The following is a 26,516-nucleotide window of genomic DNA, read 5'->3' as shown; positions in this document are numbered from 1 at the left end:
ACTCATTTCCTTTAGGTGAGTAACCCAACCACTCCAAGTATTGGGTTCCTTATCTGAACGTCGAAAAGACTGTTCCTCCCAGGACTGTTGTGAGGAATAAATAATAATTATGAAAGCATTTTGTAAGATGGGAAGCACCTTTCGGATGGTGGGTATTATAATTATCTCTCAGCTGTAGTGTTCACTCTGAACAGAAATGGTTTCATCTGGAAAACAAATTATGTTAAAAATTTCAAAATATCTTAGTTCCTAAATTTCTCCTTATGTGATAATTACGTATCTCAAAATACATTTTCAGTAAATAATAAATAGTCCCTTACGATCGCCATTCCTGAAATAATTAAGTAGATTCCTTGTGGCATTTCACCTTCTTTACAAATGACATCTCCATAGTCAAAATAGGCAAGTTTGGCTCTTTCCTGAAAGAAAAAAAAAAAAAAGAAGAAAAGGAAAGAAAAAGAGAATTAACACAAATCTTTACAGTCTACTTCTCTAAATAGAAATAAATTTTAAAGCATAAAAACAAACTATATTCTCTGGTTTCTTAATGAATTACAACATTTTTGCATACCTCATTAACTTTTAGGTAAAAAAGGGACAAGCAAGCAAATTGTAGACTTTTGCTTAGGACCTAGCAGAGTGGTAGAAACACCCAATAAATGCCAGGTTGTATAATGGTTACAATAAAGTGTAATAATTCTGATCAGGAGACAGGGGCATGGCACTCTGGGAAAAAAATTCAGAAAGGTCACAGGACCCTGTCTTGGGTGTCCAGGGGAGACTACACAGAGGAAGGAACAGCTAAGCTGAGACCTGAAGGAAGAGTAACAGATAGCCAGGATACGATGAGTTGACGACCATTTACAGCAGAGGATTCAGTTTAAGCAAAGACCCAGAAGTAAACAGAATAACTGCACTGGGGGTAACCACAGAAGATTCAATACATCTCAGGCAGGCAAGGAGGGGTGGAGACCACGGCTGAGTTATCCATTAGGCATCAATAGGCACAGTGTCCAGGGTTCACAATACTTTTCGGGATTTACAACAATGTTTTAGTTTCTTTTAAAATCAGAAGAAAATAAAAGAACTTTTAGGTAGAGTAAAATGTCTTAATACTAAAACATCTAATACTAATATATTCATCTTTATACTAACACGATCATAAAGTATAATTTTTTTGGTGCTTTTTTACGGAGGAAAAGGCAGAAGTGCCTGGGGGCCAGGAAAGTCATATTGCAGCCCAGGTGGAGGCAGGACTGGAGAGGTGAGCCGAAGCCAGGTCTCCAAGGGGCTCACAGGCATGGTAAAAAGTCTGGGCTTTTCCCAAAACCAGGGGGTAGCCACTAAAAGGTTTGTAACAGGAGAATTATGGTGACAGATTTGCATCTTACAAAGCTGTGTGGGAAACACACTTTTAAGTCATGCATAGTAGTTATCGCGAAGTGTGGGGTGGGGAGTGAAAGGTTTTCACTTTTCGCTTCTGATTTATTTTACAGTGTAGAAATAAACATGCATGACTTCACAATATTTTTTTTAAAAGCTCACCTAAAGCCAATTATCCCCCTTATGTATTATTCAGACTTTGTTTTTTCTTTTTTTTGGGGGGGGCAGGTGCCATTCTTTTTTCTTTTTTAATACAGCAAGTTTTCATTAGTTATCTTTTTTTTTAAACATCTTTATTGCAGTATATTTGCTTTAGAGTGTTGTGTTAGATTCTGCTGTATAAAAAAGGGAATCAGTAATATACATACATATATCCCCATATCCCCTCCCTCTTGCGTCTCCCTCCCACCCTCCTTATCCCACCCCTCTAGGTGGTCACAAAGCACTGAGCTGATCTCCCCGTGCGATGCAGCTGCTTCCCACTAGCTATCTATTTCACATTTGGTAGCGTATATATGTCAATGCTACTCTTTCACTTCGTCCCATCTTACCCTACCCCCTCCCCCTGTCCTCAGGTCCATTCTTTATGTCTGTGTCTTTATTCCTGTCCTGCCCCTAGGTTCATGAGAACCATTTTTTTTTTTAGATTCCATATATATGTGTTAGCATATGGTATTTGTTATTCTCTTTCTGACTTACTTCACTCTGTATGACAGACTCTAGGTGCATCCACCTCACTACAAATAACTCATTTTCATTTCTTTTTATGGCTGAGTAATATTCCATTGTATATATGTGCCACATCTTCTTTATCCATTCAACTGTCGATGGACACTTAGGTTGCTTCCATGTCCTGGCTAATGTAAATAGTGCTGCAATGAACACTGTGGTACATGACCCGTTTTTTAAAAATTTATTAATTAACATCTTTATTGGAGTATAATTGCTTTACAATGGTGTGTTAGTTTCTGCTGTTACAACAAAGTGAATCAGCTATACATATACGTATATCGCCATATCTCCTCGCTCTTGCATCTTCTTCCTACCCTCCCTATCCCACCCATCTAGGTGGCATGACCCTTTATAATTATGGTTTTCTCAGGGTATATGCCCAGCAGTGGGATTGCTGGGTCATATGGTAGTTCTATTTTTAGTTTTTTAAGGAACCTCCATATTGTTTTCCACAGTGGCTGTATCAATTTACATTCCCACCAACAGTGCAAGAGGGTTCCCTTTTCTCCACACCCTCTTCAGAATTTACTGTTTGTAGATTTTTTGATGATGGCCATTCTGACCGGTGGGAGGTGATACCTCACTGTAGTTTTGATTTGCATTTCTCTAATGATTACCGATGTCAAGCATCTTTTCATCTGTTTATTGGCAATCTGTATATCTTCTTTGGAGAAATGTCTATTTAGGTCTTCTGACCATTTTTGGATTGGGTTGCTTGCTTTTTTGATATTGAGCTGCTTGTATATTTCAGAGATTAATCCTTTGTCAGTTGCTTCATTTGCAAATATTTTCTCCCATTCTGAGGGTTGTCTTTTCGCCTTGTTTTCGGTTTGTTTGCTGTGCAAAAGCTTTGAAGTTTCATTAGGCCCAATTTGTTTATTTTTGTTTTTATTTCCATTTCTCTAGGAGGTCGGTCAAAAAGAATCTTGCTGTGATTTATGTCATAGAGTTCCGCCTATGTTCTCCTCTAAGAGTTTTATAGTGTCTGGCCTTTCCTTTAGGTCTTTAATCCATTTTAATTTTGTGTATGGTGTTAGGCAGTGTTCTAATTTCATCCTTTTACATGTAGCTGCCCAGTTTTCCCAGCACCACTTACTGAACAGGCTTTCTTTTCTCCATTGTATACTCTTGCCTCCTTTATCAAAGATAACGTGACCATATATGCGTGGGTTTATTTCTAGGCTTCTTCCTGTTCCATTGATCTATATTTCTGTTTTTGTGCCAGTACCATACTGTCTTGACTACTGTAGCTTTGTAGTATAGTCTGAAGTCAGGGAGCCTGATTCCTCCAGCTCCGTTTTTCTTTCTCAAGACTGCTTTGACCATTCAGGGTCTTTTGCATTTCCATACAAATTGTGCAATTTTTTGCTCTAGTTCTGTGAAAAATGCCATTGGTAGTTTGATAGGATTGCATTGAATCTGTAGATTGCTTTGGGTAGTACAGTCATTTTCACAATGTTGATTCTTACAATCCAAGAACATAGTATATCTCTCCATCTGTTTGCATCATCTTTAATTTCCCTCATCAGTGTCTTATAGTTTTCTGCATATAGGTCTTTTGTCTCCTTAGGTAGGTTATTCCTAGGTATTTTATTCTTTTACTTGCAATGGTAAATGGGAGTGTTTCCTTAATTTCTCTTTCAGATTTTTCATCGTTAGTGTTTAGGAATGCAAGAGATTTCAGTGCATTAATTTTGTACCTGCTACTCTACCAAATTCATTGATTAGCTCTAGTAGTTTTCTGGTAGCATCTTTAGGATTCTCTATGTGTAGTATCATGTCATCTGCAAACAGTGACAGTTTTACTTCTTCTTTTCTGATTTGGATTCCTTTTATTTCTTTTTCTTCTCTGATTGCCATAGCTAAAACTTCCAAACTATGTTGAATAATAGTCGTGAGAGTGAGCAACCTTGTCTTGCTCCTGATCTTAGAGGAAATGGCTTCTGTTTTTCACCATTAACAGTGATGTTGGCTGTGGGTTTGTCATATATGCCTTTACTATGTTCAGGTAGGTTCCCTCTATGCCTACTTTCTGGAGAGTTTTTACCATAAATGGGTGCTGAATTTTGTTGAAAGCTTTTTCTGCATCTATTGAGATTATCATATGATTTTTATTCAATTTGTTAATATGGTGTATCACATTGATTGATTTGCATATATTAAAGAATCCTTGCATCCTTGGGATAAACCCCACTTGATCATGGTGTATGATCCTTTTAATGTGCTGTTGGATTCTGTTTGCTAGTATTTTGTTGAGGATTTTTGGATCAATGTTCATCAGTGATATTGGCCTGTAGTTTTCTTTTTTTGTAACACCTCTGTCTAGTTTTGGTATCAGCGTGATGGTGGCCTCATAGAATGAGTTTGTGAGTGTTCATCCCTCTGCTATACTTTGGAATAGTTTCAGAAGGATAGGTGTCAGCTCTTCTCTACATGTTTGATAGAATTCGCCTGTGAAGCCATCTGGTCCTGGGCTTTTGTTTGTGGGAAGATTTTTAATCACAGTTTCAATTTCAGTGAAATTGAAATTTCAATTGAAAATTCAATTTCAGTGTGACTGGTCTGTTTATATTTCCTATTTCTTCCTGGTTCAGTCTCAGAAGGTTGTGCTTTACTAAGAATTTGTCTATTTCTTTCATGTTCTCCATTTTATTGGCATATTGTTGCTTGTAGCAATCTCTCATGATCCTTCATATTTCTGCAGTGCAGTTGTTACTTCTCATTTTTCATTTCTAATTCTGTTGATTTGAGTCTTCTCCCTTTTTTTCTTGATGAGTCTGACTAATGGTTTATCAATTTTGTTTACCTTCTCAGAGAACCAGATTTTAGTTTTGTTGATCTTTTCTATTGTTTCCTTCATTTCTTTTTCATTTATTTCTGCTCTGATCTTTATGATTTCTTTCCTTCTGCTAACTTTGGGTTTTTTTGTTGTTCTTCTTCTTCTTTCTCTAATTGCTTTAGGTGTAAGGTTAGGTTGTTTATTTGAGATGTTTCTTGTTTCTTGAGGTAGGATTGTGTTTCTAGAAACTTCCCTCTTAGAACTGCTTTTGCTGCCTCCCATAGGTTTTGGGTCATCGTGTTTTCATTGTCATATATTTCTAGGTATTTTTTTATTTCTTCTTTGATTTCCTCAGTGATCTCTTGGTTATTTAGTAGCATATTATTTGGCATCCATGTGTTTGTATTTTTTACAGGTTTTTTTTCCTGTAATTGACATCTAGTCTCATAGTGTTGTGGTCAGAAAAGATACTTGATACAATTTCAATTTTCTTAAATTTACCGAGCCTTGATTTGTGACCCAAGATATGGTCTATCCTGGAGAATGTTCCATGGGCATTTGAGAAGAAAGTGTATTCTGTTGTTTTCCAATGGAATGTCCTATAAATATCAATTAAGTCCATCTTGTTTAATGTCTCATTTAAAGCTTGTGTTTTCTTATTTATTTTCATTTTGGATGATCTGTCCATTGGTGAAAGTGGGGTGTGAAAGTCCCCTACCATTATTGTGTTACTGCTGATTTCCCCTTTTATGGCTGCTAGCATTTGCCTTATGTATTGAGATGCTCCTATGTTGGTTGCATAAATATTTACAATTGTTATAACTTCTTCATGGATTGATTCCTTGATCATTATGTAGTGTCCTTCTTTTTCTCTTGTAACAGTCTTTATTTTAAAGTCTATTTTGTTCGATATGAGTATTGCCACTCTAGCTTTCTTTTGATTTCCATTTGCATGGACTATCTTTTTCCATCCCCTCACTTTCAGTCTGTATGTGTCCCTAGGTCTGAAGTGGGTTTCTTGTAGACGGCATATACATGGGTCTTGTTTTTGTATCCATTCAGCAAGCCTGTGTCTTTTGGTTGGAGCATTTAATCCATTCACATTTAAGGTAATTATCAATATGTATGTTCCTATTACCATTTTCTTCATTGCTTTGGGTTTGTTTTTGTAGGTCCTTTTCTTCTCTTGTGTTTCCCACTAAGAAGTTCCTTTAGCATTTGTTGTAGAATTGGTTTGGTGGTGCTGAATTCTCTTAGCTTTTGCTTGTCTGTAAAGCTTTTGACTTCTCCATCAAATCTGAATGAGATCCTTGCCGGGTAGAGTAATCTTGGTTGTAGGTTCTTCCCTTTCATCACTTTAAATATATCATGCCACTCCCTTCTGGCTTGTAGAGTTTCTGCTGAGAAATCAGCTGTTATCCTTATGGGAGTTCCCTTGTATGTTATTTGTTCTTCCCTTGTGGCTCTTAATAACTTTGCTTTGCCTTTCATTTTTGTCAATTTGATTACTATGTGTCTCAGCGTGTTTCTCCTTGGGTTTATCCTGCCTGGGACTCTCTGCACTTCCTGTACTTGGGTGCCTATTTCCTTTCCCATGTTCGGGAAGTTTTCGACCATAATCTCTTCAAATATTTTCTCGGGTCCTTTCTCTCTACTCTTTCTGGGACCCCTATAATGCAAATGTTGTGTCAGAGGTCTCTTAGGCTGTCTTCATTTCTTTTCAGTGTTTTTTCTTTATTCTGTTCTGTGGCAGTGAATTCCACCATTCTTTCTTCCAGGTCATTTATCCATTCTTCTGCCTCAGTTATTCTGCTATTGATTCCTTCTAGTGTATTTTTCATTTCAGTTATTGTATTGTTCATCTCTGTTTGTTTGTTCTTTAATTCTTCTAGGTGTTTGTTCTCTAATTCTTCTAGGTCTCTGTTAAACTTTTCTTGCATCTTCTCGATCTTTGCCTCCATTCTTTTTCCGAGGTCCTGGATCATCTTTACTATCATTATTCTGAATTCTTTTTCTGGAAGGTTGCCTATCTCCACTTCATTTAGTTGTTTTTCTGGGGTTTTATCTTGTTCCTTCATCTGGTACATAGTCCTCTGCCTTTTCATTTTGTTTATCTTACTGTGAATGTGGTTTTTGTTCCACAGGCTGCAGGATTGTAGTTCTTCTTGCTTCTGCTGTCTTCCCTCTGGTGGATGAGGCTACCTAAGAGGCTTGTGCAAGCTTCCTGATGGGAGGGACTGGTGGTGGGTAGAGCTGGGTGTTGTTCTGGTGGGCAGAGCTCCACAAAACTTTAATCTGCTTGTCTGCTGATGGGTGGGGCGGAGTTCCCTCCCTGTTGGTTGTTTGGTCTGATGCAACCCAACACTGGAGCCTACAGGCTCTTTGGTGGGGCTAATGGCAGACTCTGGGAGGGCTCATGCCAAGGAGTACATCCCAGAACTTCTGCTGTCAGTGTCCTTGTCCCAGCGGTGTGCCACAGCCATCCCCTGCCTCTGCAGGAGACCCTCCAACACTAGCAGGTAGGTCTTGTTCAGTCTCCTGTGGGGTCACTGCTCCTTCCCCCTGGGTCCTAATGTGCACACTACTTTGTGTGTGCCCTTCAAGAGTGGAGTCTCTGTTTCCCCCAGTCCCGTCGAAGTCCTGCAGTCAAATCCTGCTAGCCTTCAAAGCCTGATTCTCTAGGAATTCCTCCTCCCATTGCCGGCCCCCCAGGTTGGGAAGCCTGATGTGGGGCTCAGAACCTTCACTCCAGTGGGTGGACTTCTGTGGTATAATTGTTCTCCAGTTTGTGAGTCACCCACCCAGCTGTTATGGGATTTGATTTTATTGTGATTGCACCCCTCCTACCGTCTCATTGCAGCTTCTCCTTTGTCTTTGATGTGGGGCACCTTTTTTGGTGAGTTCCAGTGTCTTCTTGTCAATGATTGTTCAGCAGTTAGTTGTGATTCCGATGCTCTTGCAGGAGGGAGTGAGTGCACATCCTTCCACTCTGCCATCTTGAACCAATCTCCCAGGTGCCATTCTGAAATCCTCCCTCTAGCTCTTTCAGACCTTTTTTTTTCAACTTTTGTCTTCAGGCTTATCTTCGTACACTATTACCTTTTTAATTAACCACACCAGTTCGAGGGTGAAAGAAGGGAGGAGTAGTGAAAATTAACTATTGTTGCTGTGATGGAGACCAAGACTGAAATCAATGTCTACAATGAGGGGTGTTTGTTTTATTTATTACAGGAATTTTAGTTATCCATGCAATCCCTGGGCTGTTCCTAATGAGCATAATGCCCATGTGCTCCCAATTCATCACATTTTTCTTTATCCTAGTGAAATCTGATTTAAATGGCTATTAAGAACCAACATATTAAGGAAAAGGGTCACTTAAAGAGTGAGCCATATCTGTAAGTGGGTGGAGAGGGTCCGGCAGCTTTGCATTGGCATGGCAGGTTAAGGAGGAGAAGAAGGTTGTGCCCTGGATATATAGTCACCTCAGGTGTATGGAAACCATTAATTTCTGGAGTTCTCTCTCATTGTTTTTCCCATCCCTCCCCCATTCACTGCAGGATGGTCCATTAATTATACTTGTGAAAGTATTACCTATAAAGAACCCCAAATTCAAATTTTACTTTCAAGTTGGATATTTTAAAAAACTGAACAGGATGCAGATTGTAATAAACACCCTTTAGATACCTTCTTTCCAGTCCAGGCCCATCCCTCACCTCCCACCCTCATTTATTTGAGGTCTGTTTTCCAAACTACCCCCAATGGCCCCTGCCCGTCAGGTTTCCTCCCCCTCACAGCCACACTTGTACTTCCCAAAGCTGGAGATCTGGTTCAAGCTTAAGCCAGTTGGATTTCTCCCTTAAGAATTTGAACTGAGGGACAAAGAGTCTGGGAGTTGAGAACTGAGTCATCATAGCCAAGTGCTACAGGAAGGGTCCACAAATTCCTACCACTGATACCCCAGAGCTGGCCTGATTCTCACCCTGCTCAAGGTTAGTCAACTGTTTCTTAGCTTCTGTATACCACCACGATATATTTTCAGTAAGCTTCCCTTTTGCTTAAACTAGTTCAAGTAGGGTTTTGTTACTTTCAACCAAAGAAGTCTTAATTTAACTAAATACGAAATCAATTTCAAAAGAAAAATTCAAATATTTCTGGCATGAAGAAAACACTAGTATGGCCTAAATGAAATCAGATATTCAAAGCTCAGTAGAAACTCCACGAGGATCGCTGTCTTTCTAGAAAACAAGGAAAATGTCCCCTCGTTATGAATAAACAGATGACATAAATCTCCATGACTAGACAACAAGGTACAGTACAATCAAATTTGTAGTAAAGCAAGTACTGTTCTTCATCACAGAGTTTTCCTGATTCCAAAAATCTAACAGGTTTTAACAAGTTGACAAAAAAGTTATTATCCCTATAATTCATATAATAGCCACAAACTGGTGGTCCGTGAGTCACACCCAATCCACAGATATATTTTGTTTGGCTTGCACTGTATTTTTAAAATTCTGAACTTGTTACCAAGTTTTAAAATTTTGGAATTTTCACCAAAAATTCAGATTTACGGATCCTCTTTTTAAAAAAACTGACCTCTACATTATTAAATCTAATAGTCAATTTTCAGTCTTCATCTTATTTGATCTCTCAGCCTCATTTGACATAGTTGATCACTTTCTCCTTGAAATATTTTCTTCACTTGGCTCTGGGACACCATTCTTTTTTATTTTCCTCCTATGTGATAGATAACTCAATTCTTTTTTTCCCAGTTTTATTGAGATATAATTGACGTACAGCACTATATAAGTTTAAGGTGTACAGCATAATGACTTGACATACACATATTGCAAAATGATTACCACAATAAGTTTAATTAACATACATCACCTCATATAGTTACAAAAAAATTTTTTCCTTGTGATAAGCACTTTAAGAATCTACTCTCTTAGCAGCTTTCAAACATATATAAATATATAACTATAGTCATCATGTTGTATACCCAGTATTTATCTTATAACTTGGAAGTTTGTACCCTTTGACCCACTTCTTCAATTCACCCAGCTTCCTCTCCCCACCTCTGGTAAACATCAATCTGATCACTTTTTCTATCCTCAATTCTTTTTGCTAATTCTTCCTCATCTCCCCACCTCTAAATGTTGGATAGCTCAAGACTCGATCCTTGAATGTCTGTAATAATTCCTCAAATTATCAAGTTTCAAGACCTTAAATATCAGCTCTATGCTGACAACTCTGAAATGTCTTTCCCCAGTTTGGCCTCCCACCTGCCTTCCAGTCATTTATCTACCTGCCTACTTAGCAGTTCCACTTGGATGTTTAATAGCTTGCTCAAATTTAACCTCTTCAGAAGCAAATTCTTGTCCCTCCCCATATAAATCTTCTTTTCCCCATCCAAGTAAATGGTTACTCTATTTTCAGACTATTTTCTAATTTCAGACTAAAATCCTAGAAGTCATTCCTTCTCTCTAACACTCACTCCATCAACATCTATATGCTCTCTCTTCAAAACCTATCAAGGGGGTTTCCCTGGTGGTGCAGTGGTTGAGATTCCGCCTGCCGATGCAGGGGACATGGGTTCGTGCCCCAGTCTGGGAAGATCCCACGTGCCGCGGAGCGGCTGGGCCTGTGAGCCATGGCCGCTGGGCCTGTGTGTCTGGAGCCTGTGCTCTGCAACAGGTGAGGCCGCAACAGTGAGAGGCCCGCATACCAAAGAGAAAAAAACCTATCAAGAGTCTGACCATTTCTCACCACTTTCACTCATCCAAGCCACTGTCATCTCTTGCCTACATTATTGTAATCACCTCCTAACTGGATTCCCTGGCTTGCTCTTGACCCCTTACAGCCTGTTCTCAACACATCAACAAATGATCGTTTCTAAGTATAAGTTAGATCATGTCTCTTCAAAACCTTTCAATCTGTTTCCATTTAATTCAGAGTAAAAGCCAAAGTCCTTACAATGACCTACAAAGTTCTACAAACTCAGGCTCTCCACAACTGCTTAGGCTTCATCTCCTCCCTCCATCATTGGTTCGGCCACAGGGTCCTTTGTGATGTTCCTTGAACACAACACACCTCAGGGCATCATTGCACTTGCCTTCTCCTGGGTATCTATATGGCATGCCCCCACACTTATTTCAGATCTCTTTCCAAAGGAAACTTATTAGCGCAGTCTTCCCTAACCACCCATATAAAATAGCTGCCTAACTATATTCCCTTTTTTCACCTTTTCTCCATATAGCATTTGTCACCATCTGACAGACTATACATTTACTCGTGGGTGTGTTTATTGTCAATCTCTATCCATATAATACAAAGTCCATGAAAGCAGGGACTTATTTATTTTGTTCACTGCCATAACCCCAAACCTAGAACAGTCTCTGGCACAGAGGCTAAGATGGAATTGGTAATAATCAGGTAACATAGATAACTCATCCTAAGCAGATAAGCAATTATAAAAAATATTTTTGCCCTTTAGGCTCAAAATGAAATCTACTCTTCTGGGTTTTGCTAGGCCTCCGTTTTGACTTACCCTTCACTGGACATTAAAGGATTCTTGCTTTGGATAAGTTTTCTTGTTAATCTTGCATTAGGGAGTGGAAAAAATGAAAAACAATTATCATTGAACCTGAGTTAGAATAGAAGGCAGAATCTTTACCTTGAAGAACTCAATGAGAACATCTTTATTTTCTAGCCAGATGATATTATGAAGATATTTGTCAGGAGTAGGGGGCGGAATTGCCATTGGAAAGTTATTCAGTGATTTTATTTTTGCAAGAAGCACCTAAAAGAAACAATCAAAATAATAGTGATCAGATCCTGTAACAGAAAAGGGACATTAGGTAAAAATGAAGGAAATCTAAATAAAATACTGTTATGCAAATCTAACCATGATTTTGACTCAGAGCTTCTCTCACCCTATTTAAATTGTCCTCTAACTTTTTTTTTGTCCCTATTCTCCCCCTTATTACTATCTTTATTACTATTCCCACTGGTATATTAACTCATATTGAATTTATCATTTTTATAACCCAATTAACAGTTGTAGTCTACCCTATCTTAAACTCAAATTATCTAAAATTCACAGTTGATTACCATATGATTTAATGCCACTTTCTCTAAATTTTTTTTCATGTGAATAATTTGCTTCTCTAAGTTCTTCTAATTTTGGAGGATATATTTCTAGTTTTGTAGCCTCTTAGAAGCCTTCTCTGACTCCCCCCACCAGTAAGAGATAATCACTTATCTGCCTTATTCCCATGGTATCTCTTACAAATCTCCCTTATGGAACTCATTACATTGTAGTATTATTATTTTTACTTATCTGTTACATGTAACTTTTGTTGATTGGCTGAATAAGTGACTAAATGAAAAAGAGAGGAAGAGTCCATGGACTTTTCAAGACCCCATGGCATGTAGTAGGTGTTCAACAAATATTTACTCAGCTAAACTGGCTAGATTTACCTAGCTCTTTATGACCTGGGATTGATAATTATATCTCTTTAGCTGACAATTAGGCAGTTAGTAGGCGTTCAATAAATAACTGTTGAAAGATTGATTTACCCATTACCTTTCTAAATAAACCTATAGGAAAAAATAAGACTCTCTCTTCATAAGGGCTATTATTTATTTATTTTAACTAATGGGCATCAAGCATTCAATTGAATCTTATACAATATCCAAAGTAAGAAGGGAACAATATACAAAAATACAAAACACAATGTGCACAGAGGTGTAACGTGAAGAATACTGTAAAGCGGTCTTTTTCGCCCCTTTGACAGACACTAAGGAGAAATCATATTACCCATTTAGTCCTGTGCCATGACCTTATAGAGACTAATGAGGTAGAGCTATGACAGGGAAAGCTGGCCGGTCTCACACCCACTTCCCTTCTGGGGCCATGGAGAGGGACTATGTGCAGGAAATATCCGGAAGCACAGTCCATGTGGCCTGTGGCTGAAAGGGACCAGTGACAAGGAAAAGCATTGACACCCAGGAGCAGCTTATTCTTGGGAATACACAGGCAGAATGTGGGACCAGAACTTCCATTTTTCTTCTCTATGCTAGGAGGCCAATAGACCCTTGTACAGAATAGAAAAAAACTTTCCTATTTTCACAATTTGCAGTCTAGATGGTAGAAGTGATAGAGTGGTAGGATTAAACATTAAACATTTTTTCCTCTGTCTTATATTCCTAGTTTTTTTTGCAAATTTATAATTTTTCAAAAGTCCATTTATCAGCTAACCACTTAGGGTGTCTTCCCTGTTCCTCTCAGAACTGTTCCCTCCCTGATCTTCACCAACACACACACACACACACGATGGTCCCCTCCTGTTTATGTTAACATTAGGAAATTACCACCTCCCTTGCCACAGCTGGTGGGCCTGGGCACTACATATTCCACCAATGGACAGACAGGCAGAAAAATCTAATGACTTTGTAGAGGGAGCCAAAAGAAGATTCCACAGAGGGGCAATCCTGATAAGAAATGGAGAATCTGAAAGCTTTCTAGGTCATTGTTCAAGTCCCTTCCTGAGGCCTGGCCATGTGGTCTGGCTACCATGGGATCTGTAAAGTGCTCTGTGTCCTTATAATAAATCCTCCAACTCCATTTCTTTGCTAAACCTAGCTCAGATTGGTTCTGTTACTTGCAACCAAGTGGTTTTGACATGGAGTGAACCAGGTAGTGCTGGCACTAGTTTCCATTGGCATTAACAAAGACTTAGGCAATTATAAAGTTTACAACTGTCATGACTCACCCTTTTCCCAATCTCCCTCACTAATTACACTCTGCTAGAGTAGCACTGCAGGCTTGAGTGCTCGGCTTATGGAATCCAGCAATATGGAAAATTGCTTTCTTACCTTATTACCTTTTACCTATTACCTTTTACCTTTTTACCTTTTACCTTTTACCTATTACCTTTTACCTTATTACCTTTCTTACCTTATTCATCTCAATGCCCTCATGTTTATCAATAATGCCTCTTGACCAAAGGAAGGTGAGGCTTTTCAGAGCTTTAGCAATCACATTCCGGATTGCCTGCTTAGTCTTCAAAGCAATGACAACATCACGACCTTCATGCTCTATGAGTCCTGAAGCAAATAAAATTATCAGTAGGCAAACAATTCAATAACCACAATAATAACAAATATTTGCATAAGTTTATAATTTCCAAAGTATTTACACAATATCCTTTCATTCCTGTCTCATATAGAACTTGTGAGACCAGTAGGACTGAAGTTATTTTCATCTTTATTTTACAGATGAGAGAATTGAAAAAAGGCTTCCTTCACCAGCTAAGAGAAAATCACTCCATCTTATTCCCATGGCATCTCCTACATATCTACATTATGAACTCATTACATTGTAATATTATTATTTTTCCTTATTTGTCTCATCCTCCATATTATATAATTTTTGGTGGGTGGATGAACAAATGACTGAATAAAAGTGCCCCTGGACTTTCGCTGGTGGGTCTTTCTGAGATCAAATCTCATATTCTTCCTCTTTAACAAGCATGAGAAGTCAAGAGATTGACTGGGAGTCAAGGCTTAAACTGCATCTGTTTCATCCTTGTAATCCTAACCTTGAGCACAACACCTGACATCTGGAAGGTACTCAATCATTTTTCAACTGAAATGAGCTGAGCAGTGAAATGAAGGACAGCATGGTGGAGAACATAGGTTTTAGTGTCTGATACACCTGGGCTTGAGATCTAGCTCACCACTTACCAGCCATAGGACCTCAGGGGAGTTAACCTTTCTAAGGCTCAGTTTCATTATCTATAAAATGAAGATAATAGTATTTGCCTCATGGAGCAATTATATGGATTAAATGAAATAATGCATATAAAGCCCTTAACACAATTCCTGATATAATTAGCATTCAGTAATAGGTTGCAGTAACCACACAGGAACAGGCACTCCCTTTCACATGACTGAATCAAGAAAACTTTGTAATATTCCATAGTGATCTAAAACATAAGACAGCGACTCCTAGGCCCCTAATCTTTAAAAGCACGGAAATAAAAATCTGCTTAATACATAAATGGAAAAAATGGGTCCTGGATTTTCTGAGACACTGCCAAAATATTCTGACCTATTGTCTCCAAACTTACAATTTCGTTCATTAGACCATGTTCTTTCAGTTTTGATGTGGAAAGTATGATCCTCATAAATCCATATGGCGTCTTACAATGTGGTTATGAATACAAAGTGGTTTTGCTTTATTTCTTTTATATTAACGTCCATTTGTTAGGACGTTACCATATGCCAGGCTCTCTACTAGATACTTTTGCACACACTGAGAGCTTGGCCCACAGCCCCCATATGAGAAAAACACACCCGAGAAGTTTTGTATAAAATCCTAGGACTCCCCTGTAGGTTTCAACTCCAGCAGAGTGACTGTAGCTGCTCAAGAAATGATACCCCTTGCAGCTCCACATTCCTTTGCAAAGTAAAGCAAAACAAAAACAACACCCTCTGTCAAAGGTAATCTTCATGTGTCTTTTTCTTACAACCTTAAGGCAGGGGTCCCCAACCCCCGGGCCATGGAACAGTACCAATCCGTGGCCTGTTAGGAACCAGGCCACACAGCAGGAGGTGAGCGGCGGGCGAGCGATCAAAGCTTCATCTACATTTACAGCCATTCCCCATCACTTGCATTACCGCCTGAGCTCCACCTCCTGTCAGATCAGTAGTGGCATTAGATTCTCATACAAGTGTGAACCCTACTGTGAACAACACATGCAACGGATCTAGGTTGTGTGCTCCTTATGAGAATCCAATGCCTGATGATCTGAGGTAGAGCTGAGGCGGTGATGCTAGTGCTGGGGAGCGGCTGCAAATACAGATTATCATTAGCCGAGAGGTTTGACTGCACAGAGACCATAATAAATCAATTGCTTGCAGACTCAAAACCCTATCAGTGAGTGGCAAGTGACAATTAAGCTGCATCTGGTGGCAGGCTTTAAGTCAGAATCCGACAGTTATTTTAGGCCGTGCATGGCCCGCCCGTTATTTTATTTTATTTCTTTTGCCCATTATTTTATTCTCCACCTCCATCCGCACCTCTTTCCCGCACTCCACACTTGTCTCAATCACAGTTTTGGTAAGCCCACAAGCTAACCCTAGCCAAAATGAGTAAAAAACAAGCATCACTGGAGGGCTTCTTTGAAAAGGGGTAAAGACCCGATGATGATACAGCAGAAGACTCTAAGACTGCCAACAAAAAGAAAGTTGCATTGAAAAGAAAATACTGGGGGTGGGGGTGGGGGTGGGCGGGCAGAGTCAAGATGGCAGCATGGGAGGACACAGAGTTCATGTCGCCCCACAACTAGGGTGCCTGCTGGACACTGGTGGGGGAACTCGATGCCCAAGGAGGCGGGAGGAACCCCTGAGTGACTGGATAGGACGTGGGGGTAGTGAGGGGGAAGGAGAAGTGGAGGCCAGACAGGACCAGCACTGCTGAGGGGTGGCTGGGAGAGGGGAAGGGTTCCCATGCCTGCAGGGACCCTCAGGGATGCAGAGGATCAGAGGGAACCAGACCTAGTGTTTTCCCTGCCCAATCGGCCCACAAGAAGCCTGCTGGGCTTCCAGGCTGAGTCCTTCACCCTCTAAGGCCCCCTCTGAAAGACGTTGGTCCTGGGCGGGGGTGGCGGGACCAAAAGGAGAAGCGGACAGGGAGGATCAGGGGAAGTACCATGGGCGTTTTCCCCATGCAATTGGGCCCCGGGAAGCCTGCTCCTGGGCCTGATCCTCCACCTCCAAGGCTCCCTCCAGCTGCGGGGGTCCTAGGGGCATGGGGTGGGGGCCAGAAGAAGAGAGGCCAATGGGAAGGGACCCTCTGGGATCAGAGTTGGGGGGAACATGCCTAGCATTTCCCCCACCCACTAGTGCCCAGGGAGCCTGCTGTGGTCCTGGATCTGGTCCCCTGCCCTCTGAGGCCAGAGGCACTCCTGGGCCCCTCCTGCCACATTGAGCCTAACCCTCACCTCCCACCCCTCAGGGCCTTTTCAGGCCCTGTGGGACCTAAGCATAGGCCCCGCCAACTGCCTAAACCCTGCTCCTGCCTAAGCCCCACCCACAACAGCCAAGGCCTTGTCCCTTTTTCTCCTCTTTTTCGCTATTGTGATTCTGTTTCACCTTCCAGTTGTATTCAGTATTTTTATTTTTTTATTTAAAAAATATTATTTTTTTATATTTATATTTTTTCTAACATATCTGTTAGTTTTCTATATATATTTTTATTTATAAAAATATATAGAGAAATTTATATTTTTTATTTTTATATTTTTATTTTTTCTAACATATCTGTATTTTATCTATATTTTTATTTTTTTCTAACATATCTGTTAGTTTTCTAATCTTATTTTCTGTTTTACTCTTTGATATTGTTCTGCTCCCTTTTTTTTTTTTTTCTTTTCCTGCTCTGCAAGGCTTGCAGGATCTTGATTCACGAGCCAGGGGTCAGGTCTGAGCTCCTGCAGTGAGAACTCTGAGTCCAAACAACGGGACTAACAGAGAACCTCAGATCCCAGGGAATATTTATCAGAGTGAGGTCTCCCGGAGGTTCTCATCTTGGCAACAAGACCCAGCTCTACCTAACAGCCTACAAACTCCAGTGCTGGAAGCCTCAGGCCAAACAACCAGTAAGACAGGAACAAAATCCCACCCATCAGAAAAAAAAACAATGAGATGACAAAAATATATGTCACAGATGAAGCACCAAGGTAAAAACCAACAAGACCAAATAAATGAAGAGGAAAGAGGCAATCTACCTGAAAAAGAATTCAGAGTAATGATAGTAAAGATAATCCAAAATCTTGGAAATAGAATGGAGGCACAGATCGAGAAAATAAGAGAACTGTTTAACAAAGATCTAGCAGAACTAAAGAACAAACAGAGATGAACAACATAATAATTGAAATGAGAAATACACTAGAGGGAATCAAGAGCAGAAAAAATGAGGCAGAAGAATGAATAAGTGAGCTGGAAGACAGAATGGTGGAAATAACTGCTGAGGAGCAGAATAAAGAAAAAGCAATGAAAAGAATTGAAGACAATCTCAGAGACCTCTGGGACAACACTAAATGCACCAACATTCAAACTATAGGGGTCCCAGAAGAAGAATAGAAAAAGAAAGAGTCTGAGAAAATATTTGAAGAGATTATAGGTGAAAACTTCCCAAACATGGGAAAGGAAATAGTCACCCAAGTCCACGAAGTGCAGAGAGTCCCATACAGGATAAACCCTAAGAAAAACACACCAAGACACATATTAATCAAACTAACAAAAATTAAACTCAAAGAAAAAATATTAAGAGCAGCAAGAGAAAAACCAAAAATAATATATAAAAGAATCCCCATAAGGTTATCAGCTGATTTTTCAGCAGACACTCTGCAGGCCAGAAGGGAGTGGCAGGATATACTAAAAGTGATGAAAGAGAAAAACCTACAACCAAGATTACTCTACCCAGCAAGGATCTCATTCAGATTCAATGGAGAAATCAAAAGCTTTACAGACAAGCAAAAGCTAAGAGAATTCAGCACCACCAAGCCAGCTTTACAACAACTGCTAAAGAAAATTCTCTAGGTGGGAAACACAAGAGAAGAAAATGACCCACAAAAAAACCCCATAACAATTAGGAAAATGGTGATAGGAACATACATATCAATAATAAACTTGAATGTAAATGGATTAACTGCTCCAACCAAAAGACACAGGCTCGCTAAATGGATACAAAAACATGACCCATATATATGCTGTCTATAAGAAACCCACTTCAGACCTAGGGACACATACAGACTCAAAGTGAAGGCATGGAAAAAGATATTCCATGAAAATGGAAATCAAAAGAAAGCTGGAGTAGCAATACTCATATCAGATAAAATAGACTTTAAAATAAAGACTGTTACAAGAGATAAGGAAGGACATTACATAATGATCAAGGGATCAATCCAAGACGAAGATATAACAATTATAAATATTTATGCACCCAACATAGGAGCACCTCAATACATAAGGCAAATCCTAACAGCCATAAAAGGGGAAATCGACGGTAACACAATAATAGTATGGGACTTTAACACCACACTTACACCAATGGACAGACCATCCAAACAGAAAATAAATAAGGAAACACAAGCTTTAAATGACACAACAGACCAGAAAGATTTAACTGATATTTATATGACATTCCACCTGAAAGTGGCAGAATACACTTTCTTCTCAAGTGCACAAGCACTTGTTTCTTCTCAAGCATTCTTTCTTTTTTTTTAAATAGATCTTTATTGGAGTATAATTGCTTCACAATACTGTTAGTTTCTGTTGTACAACAAAGTGAATCAGCCATATGCATACATATATCCCCGTATCCCCTCCCTCTTGAGCCTCCCTCCCACCCTCCCTGCCCCACCTCTCTAGGTCATCTGAAAGCACTGAGCTGATCTCCCTATACTACGCTGCTTCCCACTAGCTAATTATTTTACACTCGGTATTGTATATATGTCGATATGAAGCATCTTTTCTTACCACAATGCTATGAGATTAGAAATCAATTACAGGAAGAAAAACCTGTAAAAAACAGAAATATGTGGAGGCTAAACATGCAATACTACATAACCAAGAGATCACTGAAGAAATTAAAAAATACACAGAAACAAATGACAATGAAAACAGGACCACCCAAAACCTATGGGATGCAGCAAAAGCAGTTCTAAGAGGGAAGTTTATAGCAATTCAATCTCTCCTCAAGAAACAAGAAAAATCTGAAACAAAAAATCTAACCTTACACCTAAAGGAACTAGAGAAAGAAAAACAAACAAAACCCAAAGTTAGTAGATGGAAAGAAACCATAAAGATCAGAGCAGAAATAAATGAAATAGAAATGAAGAAAACAATAGCAAAGATCAATAAAACTGAAAGTTGGATCTTTGAGAAGATAAACAAAAATGATAAACCTTTAGCCAGACTCATCAAGAAAAAAAGGGAGTGGATGCAAATCAATAAAATTAGAAATGAAAAAGGAGAAATCACAACTGACACTGCAGAAATACAAAGGATTATGAGACTACTACAAACAACTATATGCCAATAAAATGGACAACCACGAAGAAATGGAAAAATTCTTGGAAAGGTACAATTTTCCAAGACTGAACCAGGAAGAATTAGAAAATATAAACAGACCTATCACAAGTAAAGAAATTGAAACTGTAATTAAAAATCTTCCAACAAACAAAAGCCCAGGACCAGATGGCTTCACAGGCGAATTCTATCAAACATTTAGAGAAGAGCTAACACCTATCCTTCTCAAACTCTTCCAAAAGACTGCAGAGGGAGGAACACTCTCAAATTCGTTCTACAAGGCCACCATCACCCTGATACCAAAACCAAACAAAGATATCACAAAAAAAGAAAATTAGAGACCAATATCACTGATGAACATAGATGCAAAAATCCTGAACAAAATACTAGCAAACAGAATCCAACAACACATTAAAAGGATCATACACCATGATCAAGTGGGATTTATCCCAGGGATGCAAGCATTCTTCAATATATGCAAATCAATCAATGCGATACATCATACTAACAAATTAAGGAATAAAAACCATATGATCATCTCAATAGATGCAGAGAAAGCTTTTGCCAAAATTCAACACCAATTTATGATAAAACTCTCTAGAAAATGGGCATAGAGGGAACCTACCTCAACATAATAAAGGCCATATATGACAAACCCAGAGCAAACATTCTCAATGGTGAAAAACTGAAAGCATTTCCTCTAAGATCAGGAACAAGACAAGGATGTCCACTCTCGCCACTCTTATTCAACATAGTTTTGGAAGTCCTAGCCATGGCAATCAGAGAAGAAAAAGAAATAAAAGGAATCCAAATTGGAAAAGAAGTAGTAAAACTGTCACTGCTTGCAGATGACAAGATACTACACACAGATAATCCTAAAGATGCCACCAGAAAACTATTAGAACTAATCAATGAATTTGGTAAGGTTGCAGGATACAAAATTAATGCACAGAAATCTCTGGCATTCCTATACACTAACAACAAAAAATTTGAAAGAGAAATTAAGGAAACACTCCCATTTACTATCGCAACAAAAAGAATAAAATACCTAGGAATAAACCTACATAAGCAGGCAAAAGGCTTGTACTCAGAAAACTATAAAACGCTGATGAAAGAAAACAACGATGACATAAACAGATGGAAAAATATACCATGTTCTCGGATTGGAAGAATCAATATTGTGAAGACGACTATACTACTGAAAGAAATCTACAGATTCAATGCAATCCCTATCAAACTATCAATGGCATTCTTCACAGAATTAGAACAAAAAATTGTACAGTTTATATGGAAACACAAAAAACCCCAAATAGCCAAAGTAATCTTGAGAAGGAAAAACGCAGCTGGAGGAATCAGGCTCCTCGACTTCAGACTATACTACAAAGCTACAGCAATCAAGACAGTATGGTACTGGCACAAAAACAGAAATATGTATCAGTGGTACAGGACAGAAAGTCCAGAGATAAACCCACACATCTATGGTCACCTAATTTATGACAAAGGAGGCAAGGATATACAATGAAGAAAACACAGCCTCTTCAATAAGTGATGCTGGGAAAACTGGACAGCTACATGTAAAAGAATGGAATTAGAACACTCCCCACCACCATACACAAAAATAAACTCAAAATCGATTAAAGACCTAAATGTAAGACTGGACACTATAAAACTCTTAGAGGAAAACATAGGAAAAACATTCTTTGAGATAAACCACAGCAAGATCTTTTTTGATCCACCTGCTAGAGTAGTGAAAATAAAAACAAAAATAAACAAATGGGACCTAATTAAACTTAAAAGCTTTTGCACAGCAAAGGAAGCCATAAACAAGATGAAAAGACAACCCTCAGGATGGGAGAAAATATTTGCAAACGAAGCAATGTCACAAAGGATTCATCTCCAAAATATACAAAGAGCTCATGGAGCTCAATATCAAAAAAACAAACAATTCAACTAAAAACTGGGTGGAAGACCTAAATAGACATTTCTCCAAAGAAGACATACAGATGGCCAAGAGGCACATGAAAAGATCTCAACATCACTAATTATTAGAGAAAGGCAAATTAAAACTACAATGAAGTATCACCTCACACCGGTCAAAATGGCCATCATCAAAAAATCTACACACAATAAATGCTGGAGAGGGTGTGGAGAAAAGGGAACCCTTTTGCACTGTTGGTGGGAATGTAAATTGATACAGCCACTGTGGAGAGCAGTATGCAGGTTCCTTAAAAAACTATATATAGAACTACCATATGACCCAGCAATCCCACTACTGGGCATATACCCTGAGAACACCATAATTCAAAACGACACATGGGGGCTTCCTTGGTGGCACAGTGGTTAAGAATCCACCTGCCAATGCAGGGGATAAGGGTTCAAGTCCTGGTCTGGGAAGATCTGACATGCCACAGAGCAACAAAGCCTGTATGCCATAACTCCTGAGCCTGTGCTCTGGAGCCCGTGCCCCACAACTACTGAATCCCATGTGCCACAACTACTGAATCCCGCGTGCCACAACTACTGAAGCCTGCACACCTAGAGCCCATGCTCCGCAACAAGAGAAGCCACCACAATGAGAAACCCGCGCACCGCAACGAAAAGCCCCCACTCATCGCAACTAGAGAAAAGACTGCATGCAGCAACAAAGACTCAACACAGCCAAAAACAAATAAATTTAAATAAAATTTTAAAAAAAAAGGACACGTACCCCAATGTTCATTGCAGCACTATTTATAATAGCCAGGACATGGAAACAACCTAAATGTCCACCAATAAATGAATGAATAAAGAAGATGCAGTACATATATACAATGGAATATTACACAGCCATAAAAAGGAACAAAATTGGGTCATTTGTAGAGATGTGGATGGACCTAAAGTCTGTCATACAGAGTGAAGTAAGCCAGAAAGAGAAAAACAAATATTGTATAGTAACGCATATATGTGGATTCTAGAAAAATGGTACAGATGAACCTATTTGCAGGGCAGGAATATAGATGTAGATGTAGAGAACAGACATATGGGCACGGGGGTGGGGAAGGGGAGGGTGGGACGAATTGCGAGATTAGGTTTGACATAAACACACTACCATGGGTAAAATAGATTGCTGGTGGGAACCTGCTGTATAGTACAGGGAGCTCAGCTCTGTGCTCTGTGATGACCTAGATGGGTGGAATGGGGGCAGTGGGAGGGGGACCAAGAGGGAGGGGATATAGGTATACATATAGCTGATTCACTTCATTGTACAGCAGAAACTAACATAACATTGTAAAGCGATTATACTCCAATAAAAATTTAAAAATTAAAAAAAAAGAAAGAAAATACCAAGAGTCTTACTTATAGGTTCATTGCAACAGGTGATTCACATTCTCCAAGCCCACTTTGTATAATATGTGGTGACCTGCTATCCAATGAAACTATGAAACCTTCAAAACTGCTTTGCCACATGGAGACCAAGCATGCTGCATTAAAAGACAAGCCTTTGGAGTTTTCAAAAGAAAAAAGTGTGAACACGAAGAACAGAAGCAATTATTGAAGGCCACCATTTCATCAAATGTGTCTGCACTGAGAGCATCATTCTTAGTGGCTAACCAGATTGCTAAAGCTCTTTACTATTGGTGAAGAGTTGATCCTGCCTGCTGCTAAGGACATTTGTCATGAACTTTTAGGAGAGGCTGCAGTTCAAAAGGTGACACGTGTTCCTCTTTCGGCTAGCACCATAACTAGATGAATTGGTGAAATAGCAGAGGTTAGTGAGGCACAATTGTTAGAGAGGATTAATGAGTCACCGTGGTACGCAATCCAGGTTGACGAGTCTACTGATGTTGACATCAAGGCAACAATGCTTGTCTTTGTGCGATATGTATTTCAGGAGGATGTGCATGAGGATATGTTATGTGTACTTTCGCTGCCAACCAACACCACAGCTGCAGAACTATTCAAGTCTGAATGATTACATATCAGGAAAACTGAATTGGTCATTTTGTGTCAGTATATGCGTGGATGGAAGAGCTGCCATGACTAGACATCTTTCTGGTTTCACTACTCGGGTCAAAGAGGTCGCTTCTGAATGTGAGTCTACGCACTGTGTCATCCACAGAGAAATGCTGGCTAGCCGAAAAATGTCACCTGAACTTAACAACGTTTTGCAGGATATGATTAAAATTATCAACTACATTAAAGTACATGTCCTTAACTCACGTCTGTTCGCGCAGCTCTGTGAGGAGATGGACACAGAGCACACACGTCTTCTCTTATACACAGAAGTGAGATGGCTTCTAAAGGTAGATCACTGGCCAGAGTTTTTGAGTTACAAGAGCTGTTCCAGAGATTTCTTTTAGAAAAACAGTCACCACTGGCAGCATATTTCAGTGACACAGAATGGGTCACAAAACTTGCTTACTTGTGTGACACATTTAACCAGCTCAACGAACTCAATCTGTCATTTCAGGGGAGAACGACAACTGTGTTCAAGTCAGCAGATAAAGTGGCTGCATTCAAAGCCAAACTGGAATTATGGAGGAGATCAGGGAACACTGGGATTTTTGACATGTTTTAAACATTAGAAGAGATTTTGAAAGAGACTGAGCCAGGGCCTTCTCTCTCCCAGCTGGTGCATGATCACCTACCTCAGCTTTCAAAAGAGTTTGAGCATTACTTCCCAACCACAAAAGACCCCCAAACTGGGAAGGAATGGATCTGCGACCCATTTGTGAATAAGCCAGGTGAATCAACTTTGTCCGTGCTAGAAAAGGATCAACTGCTTGAGGTGGCAAATGACGGTGGCCTTAAAAGTACGCTTGAGACAACTTCAAATCTCCATGTGTTCTGGATTAAAGTCAAGGCGGAATACCCTGAGATTGCCACAAAAGCACTGAAAAGCCTGCTTCCATTTCCAACATCCTATCTTTGTGAAGCAGGGTTTTCTGCAGTGACAGCCACCAAAATGAGATTACAGAATAGACTGGACATAAGCAACACAACGTAATAATAATAGAAATAAAGTGCACAATAAATGTAATGTGCTTGAATCATCCCGAAACCATCCCCCCACCCACCGTCTGTGGAAAAATTATTTTCCAAGAAACTGGTCCCTGGTGCCAAAAAGGTTGGGGACCACTGCCTTAAGGAATCTGATCTTGCCACCTTAATACACTTTCTGCACTCTTCATTTTTTCTTTTCTGCTTCCATAGCAAATAATAGAACTCCTCTAACTTTCTGCAATTATCTATTGACATGCTCACACTTCCCACCAGGATCTACACTTTATGTACACCTGGCCCATTAAACGGGTTCAAAAAATGCTTATTGAACGAATAAATGAATGAGTGAATGACTGAATGAAAGCATGAACTTGTCTTCCTTTGGTTAAATTATGGGATGATAAGGTGTGATTTCAGGAAATTAGATATTCCAACTACTTACCTAGTTCTTTGACAGCATCTCGTTTGTTGGTTTCCAAAATTTCATATAATTTCTGTGAGAAGTTAAAAAAAAACATTAATTTCTAATTACACCAAGTGCATTACTGGCTTTAAAACCTGAGAAAAAGAAGTATGGTAGGGGCTTCCCTGGTGGCGCAGTGGTTAAGAATCCGCCTGCCAATGCAGGGGACACAGGTTCAGGCCCTGGTCTAGGAAGATCCCACATGCCACAGAGCAACTAAGCCCGTGCACTGCAACTACTGAGCCTGTGCTATAGAGCCTGCAAGCCACAACTACTGAAGCCCATGCGCCTAGAGCCCGTGCTCCACTACAAGAGAAGCCACCACAATGAGAAGCCTGTGCACCACAACGAAGAGTAGCCCCCGCTCGCCACAACTAGAGGAAGCCCGCGTGCAGCAATGAAGACCCAATGCAGCCAAAAATAAATAAATTAAATAGACAAACTTTAAAAAAAAAAAGAAGTACGGTAGAAGAAATCTCACTTAGATTAGCGTTTGGGGGAGATATTTAGCTCAAATCTTCCCTCTCTGTCAATTCTGCTGCTTTCCCCAGGCTCACACTCATAGTGCAATGGATGCTGTGTAGTAGCCTACATAACTACTGTGCCTAGTATTTCTTAGAAAAGACTAGTGTACACTCCACTGTGCATCAAGGAGAATTCTCATAGATAGCGTGCCACGAGAGGGTGGCCAACAGAGAAGCTGTTTGGGAAGCCAGTCTATCGGGAGTGCAAAAACGAGTGGAATAATGAGAAAATATGGTGTCAAGTAGGTCATGTTTCCTACAAATAACTCCTGACATAACTGAAGAAAGAGATCCACTCTGGGCTAACCCATCTCTGTTCATTCACACAATAGGTATTTGTCCAATTCCCACCATGTCCCCAGGCATGGCTCTACGTGGAGCTTGCCCTCTAGGTTTGAGTCCTTCTGGAGCTTCCGCTTGGCCACATCAACAGCTCTGGGACTAAACAACTGACAGTTCTCTAGGATGGTCAGGTACAGATGGCTGAAATTCTGCACCCAAATCATGCATGGTATCTTCCTATTTACAAGGAACAGCTGGTTTGTTATCTAAA

At 39.7% G+C, this 26,516-nt stretch overlaps 1 protein-coding gene across 1 annotated transcript in view; it reads right to left on the bottom strand.

Annotated features, from left to right (window-relative positions):
- The window catches only part of LOC114897856 (sodium/hydrogen exchanger 11-like), a 44,887-nt gene that overhangs the window by 2,648 nt on the left and 15,723 nt on the right, over nt 1-26,516 (bottom strand). The window contains exons 3-6 of the mRNA XM_029226920.1: nt 25,419-25,470; nt 13,854-14,002; nt 11,568-11,693; nt 321-419 (exon numbers count right to left, since the gene is read on the bottom strand). Of these exons, the coding sequence (XP_029082753.1) occupies nt 321-419; nt 11,568-11,693; nt 13,854-14,002; nt 25,419-25,470 (426 nt within the window). The remainder of the gene's footprint in view (nt 1-320; nt 420-11,567; nt 11,694-13,853; nt 14,003-25,418; nt 25,471-26,516) is intronic.

The sequence above is a fragment of the Monodon monoceros genome, unplaced genomic scaffold (assembly GCF_005190385.1).
Source record: "Monodon monoceros isolate NGI ecotype Baffin Bay Population unplaced genomic scaffold, NGI_Narwhal_1 Super_Scaffold_18, whole genome shotgun sequence".
Classification (NCBI taxonomy): domain Eukaryota; kingdom Metazoa; phylum Chordata; class Mammalia; order Artiodactyla; family Monodontidae; genus Monodon; species Monodon monoceros.
This window is presented reverse-complemented; position numbering and strand designations above follow the sequence as displayed.